This window comes from Macaca fascicularis, chromosome 5 (assembly GCF_037993035.2).
Source record: "Macaca fascicularis isolate 582-1 chromosome 5, T2T-MFA8v1.1".
Classification (NCBI taxonomy): Eukaryota; Metazoa; Chordata; class Mammalia; order Primates; family Cercopithecidae; genus Macaca; species Macaca fascicularis.
The window spans coordinates 190200778-190215483 of record NC_088379.1 but is presented as its reverse complement, the minus strand read 5'-3'; the positions used below and the strand labels follow the sequence as shown (position 1 = coordinate 190215483).

The 14706-nt window shown below is 39.5% G+C and overlaps 1 protein-coding gene across 1 annotated transcript in view; it reads right to left on the bottom strand.

Moving 5' to 3' along the window:
• CFAP96 (cilia and flagella associated protein 96) overlaps window positions 1-14706 on the bottom strand; it is a 24225-nt gene extending 9519 nt beyond the window's left edge. Inside the window, exons 1-5 of the mRNA XM_005556434.5 lie at window positions 14559-14706; window positions 10811-10983; window positions 8157-8376; window positions 4177-4314; window positions 4000-4075 (exon numbers count right to left, since the gene is read on the bottom strand). Coding sequence (XP_005556491.2) covers window positions 4000-4075; window positions 4177-4314; window positions 8157-8376; window positions 10811-10919 — 543 coding nt within the window. The 5' untranslated portion in view covers window positions 10920-10983; window positions 14559-14706. The remainder of the gene's footprint in view (window positions 1-3999; window positions 4076-4176; window positions 4315-8156; window positions 8377-10810; window positions 10984-14558) is intronic.

Here is a 14706-nt window from a genome sequence, read left to right as displayed (position 1 = left end):
GAAAGTTATGTTTTAGTGTCACATCTTCTTCAACTGTGAATGCAGACATTATCATTCCCCCTATAATGCTGTTGTAAAGATCACATGAGACTATGTAGATATATGATTTTATATGTGTATATATGAGATATGTATATATCATTTTTATAATTTTTAAAAATATATGTATATATGAGATTACGTATATATCTCATATATGTATATTTGAGATATATACATATATGTATATATAACATTTTTACAATTTTTAAAAATATTTCATATGTATACATGAGATTATGTATATCTCATATATCTGTATATATGAGATGTAGATATATATGAGATATGTATATATGTATATATTACATTTCTATAATATTTATTGCTATCTAGTATTCAAAGCAAAACAGCAGTCATGTTTTCCTCTTATGTTATAATCTTTTCTATCAGACAATATTAAGTATAAAAATCACTGGCTATTAATAAAGTAGCAAAAATCAAATTATGAAATATAGATTCAAAAAAACAACTACACAGTGAATATTGATACTTTCTTCACTTTTGCAAATATAAAATCTGGTATTTCATCATTCAACAAACTGAACTGAAAACACTTGATAAATGAAATCTAAAATAGATAGTTACTTGAGAGAAGACTAACTTTCACTACTAGGAACCCACTGTAGCACTTTCAGAATCCTTTCCTCTTTTGGGATTTTTATCTCGCCCTTGCTTGTCCTCTTCCTTTCTCCCGCTTGCAGGACATTCATTCATTCTTGGTGATCTGCTCTCCACTCTTCCATATCACAACGATGGTACTGAAAATTTATTCTATTGATCTTTTTGGGCAGTGTTCCGCAAAATTTAGTTGTCATGGGAATCACTTGATAATTTATTTAAATTACAAATCACCAAGCCCTTCCCTCAAAGATTTCTGATTGCATTGGTCTGCTGTATCTGTGGTTTTAACAGTCACCCTCAGTGATTCTCATGTGTGATTATAATGTCATCTTTTAGGATCACTTTTTGCTAGAGCATGGTCACCTTTTACCAGAAAAATACTGTATTTGTCTTACCAACCCCTGCCCTAGAATGTTCAGTTGAGTACTGGTCAGCAGATGTATGAGAAAACTATTCAAAGCCCAGAGAAGAACCACCTGAAAGACTGTGAGGTGACGGTGTCTGGCTCTCACACAGAACTGGGAATGGTGCTGGTTGCCATCAGCTGTGCAAGAAAATGTCATAATTCACAGGGCATCCGACGGAGCACCTAGAAAGGTCTTGCCTCAGTAGTGGGGAATAACTAGCCCTAGATTGAGCATAGCTCCTATCACACCTAACAAATCTTAAATGCAAGACCTGAAAAGATAAAAACCATTTCTAAGTAATGTGACAGCATTCCAGAACAAAGCCCAAGAACATTTATAAGAATACAAAAATATATAGCACTCAACAAAGTAAAATCCTCAGTATTTGACATCCAGTGAAAAAAAACTGCCAGTAATTCAAAGTAGCAGAATATGACCCCCATACTGAGAAAACAATTATTTAAAATCAACCAAGAACTAATATAGATGTTAGCATTAACAGAAAAGGGCATGAAGACAGTAAGTATATTCTGTATGCTCAAAAAATTAAGTGGAGACATGTAAGACATTAAAAATACTCAGACTTCTAGAGAACAAAACCACAATGTATGAGATTAAAAATACACTGGTTGACATTAACAGCAGATTGGACATTACAGAAAAATAGATTAGTGAGTTTGAAGATGCAGCAATAAAAACTAACCAAAATGAAATACATAGAAGGAAAAAAGGACATTTTTTAAAAGTTAATAGGGCGTTGGTAAATTGTGGGACAATTTCAAGAAGCCTAATACACATGTAACTGGAATTTCTGAAGGGGAAGAGAAAGACAGATAAAAATATCTGAAGAAATAATAACTGGAAATAGTATAAATTTGATTTGAAAAACTATAAACCCATAGATCCAAGAAGCTCAATAAACCTCAAGCACAAGAAGGATGAAAGAAAACAACACAAAGTCACATCATAATCAAACTGCTTAAATGAGTCATAAAAAGAAAAAAAAAGTAGCCAGAGAAAAGGACACATTGCACACAGAAGAATAATGAGCATGACAACAGGTTTCTCATCAGAAACAATTCAAGCAGGAAGACAGTGGAGTAACCTTTTTTTAATACTGAAAGAAAAAGCAAGATACATTTTTCAAAATTAGTTTTAGGATATTAGTAAATCTAGGAATATAAAATTTCTGCTTTATGTATAAGTTCTAAAAATGAGGATAAAAGAGCTTTTTCTGTTAAGAAAGTATCTTATGCCCAATAAGTATAGGGTAAAAGATTAATTACTGAGCCACTATAAAATTCCACTGTATGTAGTTGTGTAGTATGTACGCATTATTATTCCTACAGATGAAAATTAGTTTATATACAATTTTATAAGAACCAAGGTTTCTGCCCAATTTAATGGAAAACTGTTCCTGGGTTTGGACATGCCCGTCAGCAAAATGGTCATTATTCTCTCACATTCTACTGGTATTTAAAATTACCATAGCAAAACTGTTACAGCCTGCGTGCCTATAAAAACAAAAACAAAAAGCTATAAAGTGATTGCCATTTAATGCTTAATGTCCAAATTAACTTGACTTTTCATTACTACCAGCTTTCTTTATGTTATGGTGATATTGTGAAATTCTGTTCGTATGGTTCTAAAGTTTATAAGGGTTCCTTTATTTATTTACAAATAGACATTCCCCATAGAAAGGAACAGGTCTCATTATAAGTCAAATATGGTACACAGTGAGTGTAAGAGGCATATGCTAGTAAATTTCAGTGTTTATCTCTGCCATTTAATAAAGTGAGCAGTTTTCTCCTATCCTTTTCTCTGTCTCCTCATAGGATTCATCCATTCTCTAACCTCCACTTTTTCCCATCACCCCTCCACTCCTCCATCCCATTCGCTCATCGTAATGGCTTCTTGATCAGCCCAAAAGTATTACCACTATTTTTGCAGGCACAGATAGTAGGGTGTGTTGGGAATATGGCTAAGGGTCAGGATATAACTCTTTATTTAAAATAGAACATAGTTGATCAGGCCAGGCTAATAGAAGTTTCGCAGCTAGTTTAGAGAGATATAAAATAGATGTGGTAAACCATAGCAAGAGATAAAATTCATCCTGGAAGGAGCTGAGAGAATATACAGCAAGATATGAAAATCTAATAGAACAGTAAAATTATCACAATTCATAAACATGAGTTTGCCACTGCCCCAGTGATACAAATAGATAGAACAAAACAAAATAAGATCTCAAGTGAATTATTATTATTATTATTATTATTATTATTATTATTACTGAAACATAGTCTCACTCTGTCACCCAGGCTGGAGTGCAGTGGCGCGATCTTGGCTCACTGCAACCTCTGCAACCTGGATTCAAGCGTTCTCCTGCCTCAGCCTCCTGAGTAGCTGGGATTACAGGCGTGTACCACCACGCCCAGCTAATTTTTGTAAGATTAGTAGAGATGGGGTTTCACTATGTTGGTCAGGCTGGTCTCCAACTCCTGACCTTGGGATCTGCCTATCTTGGCCTCCCAAAGCGCTGGGATTACAGGCATGAGCCACCGCACCTAGCCTCAAGTGAATTATTAATATTGAGTTAACTAAATAAAAGAAAGGTTGAGCCTGTAATCCCAGCACTTTGGGAGGCCGAGGCGGGCGGATCACAAGGTCAGGAGATCGAGACCACGGTGAAACCCCGTCTCTACTAAAAATACAAAAAATTAGCCGGGCGCGGTGGCGGGCGCCTGTAGTCCCAGCTACTCAGGAGGCTGAGGCAGGAGAATGGCGGGAACCCGGGAGGCGGAGCTTGCAGTGAGCCGAGATCGCGCCACTGCACTCCAGCCTGGGCAACAGCGTGAGACTCCGTCTCAAAAAAAAAAAAAAAAAAAAAAAAAAAAAAGAAAGGTTGAAACATTCAAAACAGATTTTTTACCTTATAATTTAGTTTTGCTGCATCATAGAAGTCGGCAGAGTGTGAAAACTGTTTACCTATGGTAATATTTGCATAGCTAAGGAAGCAAAGTAAGTAACGGTGACTTCAGAGTTCAGAAATTTAATTTTTTAAAATTTCAAAACAAAACGATATGACAAAGTATTAAAAATATCTTACCCATATCCAGTTCCTTTCTTTCCCGGGTTTGTGTATAAATTCTTTCCAGGTGCCTTATATTTTTCTCGAGGTTTTGACTGTGCGCTGAAAAATGGGACTGGACCACCTATTGTTCCATAGTAGCTTCCTAAGCCACATCTTAAATACAATTTTTTGGTGTTTTAAAAGGAAGAGGTTAAAATGGCAAATTTTAAGTCTATTTTACCATAATTTTTTAAAAGATTGGAAAAAAGAGAAAAAAATGATAGTTTTAATCTAATTTCATTTTCCTCATTCTTCAGTCACAGATTTTGATGTGAGATATGTTTTTAATATTTGTATTATTTTAAAAATTCTATAAAAGTAAAACTGCATAATCCTTAGGAAGTTAGAATCATTCCCATTAATTCAGCTAACTGTAACAATAAACAGAGTCTTTTGTGTTTTTAGATTAATTTACGGGCACTTTATGGCAAGTTAGCTAATAAATGGCTAATTACTTCTCACTATCCATCCACAAGAAACTACACTTCCAAAACAAATATTTAAGACTGCTGTTTCCACTACTGATGGAAAGTGACTCAGGGAATTTGGGTGCTAATTTTCTTCTGTTTGGTTTATATCTCATAACTTTACTGCAGAAAAAATTAACCAAATATTTTCTTTTTTTCCATTTTAATGTTAAATTTTCTGGGCACACAGTATCTATGCAAAATCATTAAAGTGTTTACTGTCCAGCACTTTCACAGATTTTTTGTTAAAACTTCCACAATAAGAATAACTATTGTTAGCGACAGTCATAGTCTCTAATTCTTAAGTTACCATTGAAGCAAACAAATTTTAATAATCAGAAAAAGGTCTACAAGACAAATGAAACCTTATTACTATCAAAACTTGACACTGTTCATACATCTGAGTTAAAAATTTCAAAAACTTGAAAGACATCAACATTGATTGCTTATTATCAATACCTTCAGTCTACAAATGGTAGGAAAGCATATTTTAATTAATCCTTCTTTATGAACCTATAGAATGAAATTCTAAAATACAACGAGGAAATAGAGCAGGGATAATGCAGAGAAAGGAGAACTATTCACAGACAGGCATAATTTACCCAGAGCATGATTTAACACAAGCATTAAAAGTCATTCTATTTAGAATTTATTAAATGCCTGCGGTTCTGGAGGTGGGCGTGGTGGCTCATGCCTGTATTCCCAGCACTTTGGGAGGCTGAGGTGGGTGGATCACCTGAGGTCAGGAGTTTGAGACCAGATTGGTCAACATGGCGAAACCCCATCTCTACTAAAAATACAAAAAACTAGCTGGGCGTGGTGGCCTGTGCCTGTCATCCCAGCTACTTGGGAGGCTGGGGCAGGAGAATCTCCCTTGAACCTGGGAGGTTGAGATCGCAGTAAGCCGAGATAGCGCCACTGCACTCCAGCTTGGATGACAGAGCCAGACTCCATCTCACATACATACATACATACATACATACATACATACATAATAAATGACTATGGTTCCATAATTTGGTGTTGAATAAATTTCTGTATAAGGGCTTCTTATTTATAACACCAGTCTCCCTTTTTGGAAACACTTTCTGTATCTACTAAATTATAGATGTTTTTCACACATCTGTGAATTTTTTTAAAAAAGGAAACCTAGTCTAACTATAAAACTGTTATTATTTATTGGCTGACAGATGAATATAAGCATATTATAAACTAATGTATCAAGGTAGCAATTCCCAATTATTACCACATGAGTCAAAGTTTATTACAGGCAGGAGAAAAGACTGAAAAATAGGAAAAAGTTATTTCACGTATTACATGAAAAAGAAAGTAGTGACAAAAGGAAAAAAATCACATTTCTAAATTTATATCTAAGAAAATGAAAAAGTTCAAGAAACAGTAATAATAATAATAAATAATTCAAATCTATCCAAAGTGTCAAAAGGTAGAAAAAGATGAAATTAAAGAAAAAAAGAAAATCCTTACTCTATTTTTTTTCAGACAGGGTCTCAATCTGTTGCCCAGGCTGCAGTGCAGTGGTGCAATCTCAGCTCACTGCAGCCTCAAACTCCCGGCTCAAGCGTTCCCCGCAACCTCAGCCTCCCGAGTAGCTGGGACTACAGGCATGCATCACCACGCTGGCTTAATTTTTGTGTATTTTGTAGAGATGGGTTTTTGTCATATTGCCCAGACTGGTCTCAAATTCCTAGACTCAAGCAATCCATCCACCGCAGCCTCCCAAGGTGCTGGGATTACAGGCATGAGCCACCGCACCCACCGAAAATCCTGACTCTTTTTGTTTTGTTGTTTTGTTTTTGAGATGGAGTCTCTGTCGCCCAGGCTGGAGGCACAATCTTGGCTCACTGCAGCCTCCACCTTTTGGGTTCAAGTGATTCTCCTGCCTCAGTCTCCCGAGTAGCTGGGATTACAGGCGCCTGCCACGATGGCAGGCTAATTTTTATATTTTTAGTAGAGATGGGGTTTCACCATGTTGGCCAGGTTGGTCTCAAACTCCTGACCTCAGGTGATCTGCCCATCTCAGCCTCCCAAAGTGCAGGGATTACAGGTGTGAGCCAACGTGCCCAGCCAAAAATCCTCACTCTTAATAGAGACAATAATTTTGGCTGACGTTGCCTACTAGAATTAGAAGGAAGTATAAGTTATACAAAGTAGTTTTACTAGTCTCAAAAAATACAGTAAATATACACAAAATTAGACTTCAGTTATCATCTATCAAATTAATAAATTGAGAGAGTCAAAGCTATTGAGTGTGAATGAATAATACCTTTTTTTTTTTTTTTTTTTTGAGATGGTGTCTCACTCTGTCACCCAGGCTGGAGTGCAGTGGTGCGATCTCGGCTCACTGCAACCTCAGCCTCCGGGGTTAAAGCGAGATTCTCCTGCCTCAGCCTCCCGAGTAGCTGGGACTACAGGTGCGTGCCACCATGCCCAGCTAATTTTTTGTATTTTTAGTAGGGACAGGGTTTCACTGAACATTACGTTTTAAGTCTCAGTTATATAACATTACATTGACTTCATGGTCTAATGTTAAACTAATTTAAAGGGAACATTGATAGTTGTCATAACTAAGATACTGTTAAACCTCATAAGTATATCTTCACAATAATTTAAAAATAATGTATTTTTGATCAATTATTTTCTTCATCAAAAAAGAATTTCTGGCCAGGTGTGGCCCAGAACCCTCCTCCACTTGAACCCAGGAGGCAGAGGTTGCAGTGAGCCAAGATCATGCCACTGCACTCCAGCCTGGGCAACAGAGCAAGACTCCAACTGAAAAAAAAAAAAATTATCCTAATTCCACCTTTTTTTTTTTTTTTTTTTTAGACAAGGTCTTGCTGTGACATCCAGGCTGGAGTGCAGTGGCTCAATCATAGCTCACTGTAACCTCAACTCCAGGGCTCAAGGGATCCTCTCACCTCAGCCTCCTGAGTAGCTGGAACTAGAGGCACATGCTACCACACCCAGCTAATTTTTTAACTTTTGTAGAGATGAGGTCTCACTATATTGCCTAGGCTGGTCTCAAACTCAAGCATTCCTCCTAGCTTGGCCTCGAAAAGTGCTGGGATTATAGGCATGAGCCACTGCACCCAGCCTTACACTTTTATTTATACTTCGTTAACAGCAGAAAAAATAGTCAGGGGCATAGACATGATAATTAAAGGCAATTTTTTCCCCAATCTGACTTTGCAAGGTTTTCAAACAAATTTTATTATTTAAGTTGTTTTTATTATATCAACAAATAGAGCACAGTGATATAGATAATCTAAAATTTAATATAATGAGAATATATTTAATCAAGATTACTTGTCAATCTAAATCATCCAATACAACTATCTCCACCTGAGACAAACTAAGAATAACACTTAAAAATTCATCTTACATAAGTAAGTCCCACAGAAAAACAAACATTTAATTTAGGGATAAAGGTGCAGGAAATCTATTTAAGACTTTTCCCCAAAAAACACTTACGGCTTTTTCTCTCCACTACTAGGGAAGAAGGCTTTGCCTAGATTTTTTCTGGCTGCTTCCATCATATCCCGTCTCCTCACTTGATTCAGATTCACGTAGCCTTCTCCTTCAAAAATCCTTACAAAACGGGGATCGAAATAACCTGCCTGAAGGTCTGACATTGCTTTGGATCCCCCAGGTAGCATCTGTTTACTTTTGCTTGCAGCCTCATTAAATGCTCCTTTAAAAATAAATTAGGCAGATGATAATTTTGAGCTTACTAGCAACTAAAGGACATGAAAAAGAAGAGAACAGTTTCCAAATACCATTTGGGCCAATGATGAATTTTGAGCTCTAGAGCACTGTTTCGAAATATTCCCTGAGAGCTCTGTGTGAAGGGCTATCTTGACAATAAGACCTAAGTGGTTTTCACCAAAACATTGTAATATTTAAGGCCTTGGTGATACACTCTGAGTTTTAGAGCTGGTAGAGACCTTAAAGTGATCTAATTCAATGTTTCTCCAACTACAGACTAGGAAGCGCTGTGTGAGATGGCAGTCAGTGTGTGTCTGTAGGTCTAAGAGACGCGTGTTTCATACTCAAATTGAAGCAATTCCTCTCCGGGGCATATACTCAAGACACATGAGTGTCCATGGCCACTAACAGACATCAACAAGAATGTTCATAGCAGTTTTATTCATAATAATCAAAAACATAAAACAGCCCAAATGTCCATCAACAGGAGAACAGATTTTTAAACTGTGGAATTTATACAGTGAAATACTAGTAGCCCAGTAATTTTTTAAAGGCTGTTTTGATAAGTATTTAAAACATCTCTCGTAATTTAGATCTAGGAGAGCTCTATTTGAGGAGAACTTTGGTAACATGGAGAATTTTTTGAAGTGCATACAATCCCTAATTCAACTGGCTATTAAAACATGAATCTGTATCCCTGACTTTTTTTTTTTTTTTCTTTTTTGAGACGGAGTCTCACTCTGTTCCCTAGGCTGGAGTGCAGTGGTGTGATCTCAGCTCACTGCAACCTCCGCCTCCCAGGTTCCAGTGATTCTCCTGCCTCAGTCCCAAGTAGCTGGGACTACAGGTGTGCACCACCACACCTGGCTAATTTTTGTATTTTTAGTTGAGACGGGGTTTCACCATACTGGTCAGGCTGGTCTTGAACTCCTGACCTTGTGATCCACCTGCCTCAGCCTCCCAAGGTGCTGGGATTATAGGCAAGAGCCACCACGCCTGGCCTGTATCACTGAGCTTTTTAAACTTTTTTTTTTTTTTGACAAGGTCTTCTGTCACCCAGACTAGAATGCAGTGGTGTGACCATGGCTCACTGCAGCCTCAATCTCCTGGGCTTAACTTCCTGCCTCAGCCTCCAAGGTAGCTGAGACTATAGGCGCAGGACACCATGTCCAGCTAATTTTTATATTTTTTGTAGAGACAGGGTCTCACTATGTTGTCCAGGCTTGTCTTGAACTCCTGGCCTCAAGCAATCCTCCCACCACCACCTCCCAAAGTGCTGGGATTACAGCTGTGAGCCACCACACTTGGTCAACTTAAATTTTTGAAAAGGTAATACATTCAAATAGTTCCAAATTCAAAAGTATAAACATTTTCACAACAAGTCTTTCTCCTGTACTTGGCCACCCAATTCTTCTTCCACAGGCAAAGAGATAATCATTTTGTTTCCCAAAGCATGTTCAGGTATGTTCAAGTGAATGTTTTCATATATATCCCTTTTCATTGTTTTAAATGCTGTCTCAGAAGAATCACATTGTTAATGCTTAGCACACTATACAGACTATTCTCCACCTTGCTTTTTTATTTGACAGTGTATCTTGGAGATGTCTCCAAATCAGTGTTTCATTTTGTATTATTATATAGAAGTAATCGGATATCCAAAAATTGAACGGAAACATTTAAATATTTATGTATATTAGCTCTTTTTATTATTTACGACTTTTGTAAAAATCCCTCAGCCATTCACTTAGCATTTCATTTCTTAGGAAGGTAACAACGGATGGCCTTCTTGGACGCAAATGTAAATGCTGTTTGCATAGGGGAGTGTCCCATCTAACCAAAATATTCTGGGAGAAAACTGCCAGGCACCTTTGAAAAGAAATAAAATTACCTATGAGGACAATAAATGAGGATAGAGTACCCTCATAAAACGAGATTCCTATTCTCATAAAATAAAGTTCTTGCTGGGTGCAGTGGCTCATGCCTCTTAACCCCAGCACTATGGGAGGCTGAGGAGGAGGGATCTCTTGAGGTCAAGGGTTCAAGACCAGCCTGGGCAACATAGTGAGAGTCCCCACCTCCACAAAGTATTTAAAAATTAGCTGGGCATGGTAGTGTATGCCTGTAGTCCCAGCGACTCAGGAGGCTGAGATGGCAGGATCCCTTGAGCCCAGGAGTTTGAGGATGCAGTGAGCTATAATCAGGCCACTGCACTCCAGCCTGGGGAACAGATATCCCGTTTCTAAATAAATAAATAAATGAAATCGCTTAACTCCATTGAAATTGTACAAGTTAACAAACTTTAGAAACTAAATGCTTTAAAATATAAACCACTAAAAAATCATTCAATGTAAATATTAAATTCTAAATTTTATCTAGAAAATACCCACTATTCACCCATAGAGGAAAGCAAATATACTTACGATTAAACTGTGACACATATTTATCACCCACAGTAATATACTCCATCTCACTAAAGAGGCCAATCCTTTCCATGTCCGTTTTCCCTCCTTCCGCAGGCATGGTAGGCATGGTGGTGCTTTCTATACCGCTAACTTCAAAATTTCCCTAGGGTCACGTCTTTTATTGAAAAATCCTACTTTACATTGGAAATAAAAATAAAAGGGAAATGTTTAGAAAACAGTGGTTACTAATCTCCAGTTCTAATTACTTTCAGTCTGAGAGTTTTAAGGTTTACTATGAAACAAGAGCCTCATACTCTACGGGGAAAGAACCAGTCTGTGGAGGGGGGGAGAACAGTGGGATTCAGAATTACCCGTATGAGCCCTCCCCCTTGACTCTCCATGTGAAGTGCCCATGATTACAAAGGAATGTGTAAGATATCATCTATTACACTGCCATTTATCTGTTGGAAATGATAAAATTATTACTGTATGGTGTATTATAAACAAATCCTCCTGAGAAGTTCAGGGTAGATTTAAAAATCCTAATTACAGAAGGCAGACATTTTTACAGTTCACATATAATGATTTCAGCATCCTGCACTGTCCCTTATATTGAAAATATAACAGCTTTTCAGAGTGCACGACACATCTAGGTATTACCCTACAATTCTTGAGGATTTTTTTCAAGTTTAAATAAACATAATAAATGTGCCACTGGCAAAATTATCAAGGGAATGGGGAAGAGAACAATTATTTAGGCGAGATAAAGACAAGAACAAAAACAAAAATTCCACAATGAATTCTGAGTATTTGTTAACGGGCGTACTTCAACTCTGAGCTTTCTTTGGAAATGACCACTTCAAACAAAGGTGAAATATTAAACATGCAACTCTTTATTTAGAAACTAATTTTTTAAAGACAGAGTCTCTCTGTTTTTTTTAAGACGGTCCCAGGCTGGAGTGAAGTGGCATGTTCTTGGCTCACTACAAACTCTGCCTCCTGGGTTCAAGTGATTCTCCTGCCTCAGCCTCCTGAGTAGCTGGATTACAGACACGCGCCACCATGCCCGGCTAAGTTTTTGTATTTTTAGTAGAGACAAGGTTTTACTATGTTGTCCAGGCTGGTCTCGAACTCCTGGCCTCAAGTGATCCACCTACCTCGGCCTCCCAAAGCGCTGGGATTACAGGCATGAACCACTGCGCCTGGCCAGAAATTAATTTTTTTTTATTTTTTATTATACTTTAAGTTCTAGGGTACATGTGCACAATGTGCAGGTTTGTTACATATGGATACATGTGCCACGTTGGTGTGCTGCACCCATTAACTCATCATTTACATTAGGTAAGAAATTAATTTTTAATAGTAGACATGTTCTAAAAAAAAAAAAAAAGAGGAGGCCCAAAGAGCTAGGAATACTTACATCCATCCCGTCCTAAAGTTTTTAAAGCACCAGCTATGAGCCAAGCACTGGGCATACACAGTGAAGAAAACAAACATTGGGTTAGTCTTCCCAGTTTGTGATCCAGGTAAGAATTTTTTTTTTTTTTTTTTTTTTTTTTTTTGAGACAGAGTTTCACTCTTGTAGCCCAGGCTGGAGTACAGTAGTAGCGCGCTCTCGGCTCACTGCAACCTCCGCTTCCCAGGTTCAAGCGATTCTTCTGCCTCAGCCTCTCGAGTAGCTAGGATTACAGGCGCCCGCCACCACGCCCAGCTAACTTTTGCATTTTTTTAGTAGAGACGGGGTTTCACCATGTTAGCCAGGCTGGTCTCGAACTCCTGACCTCAGGTGATCCACCTGCCTCGGCTTCCCAAAGTGCTGGGATTACAGGCGTGGGCCACCGCGCCCAGCTGGTAAGAACCTTTTACCTTAAATGTATTTATTTATTTGCTTATTAAGATGGAGTCTTGCTCTGTCGCCCAGGCTGGAGTGCAGTGGCGCTATCTCAGCTCACTGCAACCTCCGCCTCCTGAGTTCAAGCAGTTCTCCTGCCACAGCCTCCCAAGTAGCTGGGACTACAGGCACCTGCCATCACGCCCGGCTGATTTTTGTATTTTTAGTAGAAACGAGGTTTCACCATGTTGGCCAGGCTGGTCTCAAACTCCTGACCTCAAGTGATTCACGCGCCTCGGGCTCCCAAAGTGCTGGGATTACAGGCATGATAGCCACCGCGCGGGGCCTTTTACCTTAAATTCAGAGCAAGCTGTTTGAGTCCCTCTCTGCAAGCCAGCCTGAAACAATGGCTCACCTGAGCATGAATCATTGCTAATAGGTAACACCAAAGGGGCAAATGAAGATTCATTTTAAACTAAAACATAAGCAAACACAACGCCCTTCCCCACATCCTACCTCTTCCATTAATCAGGGATGCTTTAAAACCAAACTTCAGTCAAGATGTAGTACTTTCATTTACCTTATATTTCAAAGCTCCACTCCCCTGCCCAACCACAAAGGATTCCAGTGCTGCTACTGGGGCCTGAATGTCTCAGGCCCTGTATCAGCCAGCCTCATCTGTCACCATGGAAACCCCTTCCGTGGCCCCTTGGCTGCAACTGTTCTCTTTCCGTCCTTAGGCTGGGCTCTCTCCAGCCACAGGACCATTGTCCATGCCCTTTCTCTTTAGCCACCTACTTCAGCGTGCCGACCCTTTCTCTCCCCAGCCCACCCCTCGCCATGAACACTGATTCTTCCGACTGCTCAGTTTCTTAATCCCTTCTTTAACTCCATCACAGCGGCATGCACTTCTTCCAAGCCCTCATCGTGGTTGTCTGCTACGTCACCATCTTACTTTTGTCATGAGGGATCCTTTCACGAACAGTTGTTTGCCCCAGGAAACTTGGCTCCACAAGGGCAGGAGCTGCTGCGAGACTGAGGTTCCCCCCTCTCACGGTATCCCCGCGTGTGAGCAGCTCCTGGCACACAAGCCAGCCAGGGAGGAGGGAAGGAAGAAATTCTTGCCTAGAACTTCCCCACTACTTAACTTTTTTCTTTAATGTAAATGACGAGTTAATGGGTGCAGCACACCACATGGCACATGTATACATACATATGTAACAAACCTGCACGTTGTGCACATGTACCCTAGAACACAAAGTATAATTTAAAAAAAAAAATTTTAACTTTTTTCTTCTTTTTTTTTTTTTTTTTTGAGGCGGAGTCTCGCTCTGTCGCCCAGGTTAGGAGTGCAGTGGCGCTATCTTGGCTGACTGCAGCCTCTGTCTCCCGGGTTCAAGCCATTCTCCTGTCTCAGCCTCCCGAGTAGCTGGGACTACAGGCACTCGCCACCACGCCCGGCTATTTCTTTTTTTTTTTTTTTTTTTTTTTGTATTTTTAGTAGAGACGGGGGTTTCACCATTTTGCCCAGGCTGGTTTCGAACTCCCGAGCTCAGGTGATGCGCCTGCCTCGGCCTCCCAAAGTGCTCGGATTACAGGCGTGAGCTACCGCGCCCGGCCCCGCCACTACTTAACTCTTCTTGAGCAACATTTACAAAATTATTCATTTATTTAACAGATATTCTGCAAACCCCTTCGGGTCAAGCTTGCTGGCAGAAACTAGAAACACAGATTTAAGAAGGCGTAGACGCTGCCCGCAGGACCTTACAATCTATTAGACAAGAAAATAGAGCATAGCCGAATGATGGCACGTTCCCTAGGAAAGGTACGGATAGAGTGTCGTGAGAGGTGCAGAAGGGGCAGAAACTGGAGGAGGTGATGACGATCTATTTTCCAGGAAGGAAACGGAGGTGGCAGGTATCTAAGGGACAACACCTGGCGTCCGCGAGGACCAAGTCACCTCTCCTGAGGACACCCACTCCGACAGCCGAGATCAGGTTGTCCCAGCTAGTCCAGGTTAACTGCGCGGCGGGAACGGCGAGGGTTCCCGGGCGCCCGCGACACGCGTGGGCTGCGAAGCACC